A 1,853-nucleotide genomic window follows, 5' to 3' on the forward strand; every position below is an offset into this window, starting at 1 on the left:
CACACACACACACACACACTGAGCTGATCTCACACACACACACACACACACACACACACACTGAGCTGATCTCACACACACACAGTAAAAACACAATGTTACCAAGGATTTCTTTATAGTTTCTTCTGTAAATCTCTCAAAATAAAATTTTCTGCAAATGTATGAATTTGTTTTATGGAAATAATTAATTAATGTTGATAAAACCTGAAGTTCCAGTTTGTTTTACTTATGGCTCCGTTTACGTTGTGAGCTGCAGATAAACCTGGACATCTGAAGTCCATCTGAAATTATGACGACATTAAAAGCTTCTTAAAATTATGATTACAAAAATACGCATCTATCCAGAAGTTACAAATCTTTATTTTACCCAGATTTTCACTTTATACGTTTTCTGAAAGCAGACGACATCATCGTGTGGGAATTTGGGGATTTACTGTAAAAAAATCTTTAAAATGAAAATGAACATATTTTTAACCAAAAGGCTTAAATGTTTAAGGTTTGCCATAATTAGAGATGAACTCTATTAATCATCTCCATCATGTCTCCATTTGTATAAAACAGGTTCTTTAAAATGACCTGCTGGTACTAGAAGTGTCATGCTGCGGGCTGCGGAGCTGAACTTTAACCCTGATTTCTCCTCCGTCCCTCAGGACAGCGATGAGGAGGAGGATGAAGAGCTGATGCAGTCCTGCAGCGAAGGCAGCAGCTCCGAGCCGCGAGACGACCAGACCGACGCCTCGTCTGTGGAGGCGACCGGCGGCGGCGGCGGGCGGCCGCGCCGAGCCGCGACGCTGCGCAGGGCCTTCAGCGCCGCGGTGAGCCTGAGACCACTGATCAATTAATACGATCAATCATCATTCTGTTCTGTCTCAGCTCTTTGAAACTCCAGTATTTCAGTTTATTTATGTGAGAACACTAAAAATAATCATTTCAATTCAGCCTCATTGTTCCAACAACCAGTTTAAAGCCGATTCCATCATTCAGTCCTCCTGGCCAGCAGGGGGCGACAAGAGGCTTTACAGCAGCCCCTCATACTGGGCCCGCATGTAGCCACAGGAAGAAACCTCCAGCAGAACCAGAACCGGGCTCAGTGCCGGCGGCCATCTTGGTTCTTTTGTTTATTTAGTTTGGATTTTTAAAATGTTGGTTAAAAAAGTTTAAACCAAAATATTATTGTTTATGGCAATAATTTAAATTTATCATCCAGTAACGGTTGTTATGGTAACAGGCGTTCGGATCGTTTGGCTCCGGCCCGTTCGGCGCCGCCCACCAGCCTCCAGACGGGCGGCGGCGCTCGACCCGATCGCTGTCCGCCTGCAGCCAGAACAACAGGCAGCAGCACAAAGACGTCAAGGTGAGACAGAGACGCCGACCTGCAGGTCCGGGTTGAACCAGAACCAGAACCCGGCAGTCAGAGTCTCGTTCTGATCCGTTCAGGTGGAGGAGGACGGCCAGCTGGTTCTGGACCGGAACCCGCTGGAGTGGAGCGTCGACGAAGTCGTAAAGTTCATCAACTCCACCGACTGCGCAGCACTGGCCAACGTCTTCAAGGAGCAGGTACACACACACACACACACACACACACACACACACACACACACACACACACACACACACACACACACACACACACACACACACGTAATACCACAGACGGCCACTAGAGGGCTGACATGGTAAATATGAGTCGAAAAAACTGTAAAAGAAATTTTTAATGAAAGAAACAAGACAGACCAGAACCGAATGACAAAGCGTAGAAAAAAACGCTGCGGCGGCCATCTTTAGTCAGGTAAATGAAGCGCTGCGGCGGCCATCTTTAGTCAGGTAAATGAAGCGCTGCGGCGGCCATCTTT

General features: G+C 46.6%; 1 protein-coding gene across 9 annotated transcripts in view; it reads left to right on the forward strand.

Moving 5' to 3' along the window:
• Positions 1–1,853, forward strand: part of sfmbt2 (Scm like with four mbt domains 2) — a 31,856-nt gene that overhangs the window by 24,444 nt on the left and 5,559 nt on the right. For all 9 annotated transcript variants that reach the window (XR_001776235.1, XM_017302995.1, XM_017302997.1 and 6 more), the window contains 3 exons: positions 651–815; positions 1,229–1,354; positions 1,438–1,557. Coding sequence is in view for 8 of the 9 variants with exons in the window: in XM_017302995.1 (XP_017158484.1) it covers positions 651–815; positions 1,229–1,354; positions 1,438–1,557 (411 nt within the window). In the remaining variant the exon portion in view is untranslated. The remainder of the gene's footprint in view (positions 1–650; positions 816–1,228; positions 1,355–1,437; positions 1,558–1,853) is intronic.

This window comes from Poecilia reticulata, unplaced genomic scaffold (genome assembly GCF_000633615.1).
Source record: "Poecilia reticulata strain Guanapo unplaced genomic scaffold, Guppy_female_1.0+MT scaffold_125, whole genome shotgun sequence".
In the NCBI taxonomy this organism is placed as follows: domain Eukaryota; kingdom Metazoa; phylum Chordata; class Actinopteri; order Cyprinodontiformes; family Poeciliidae; genus Poecilia; species Poecilia reticulata.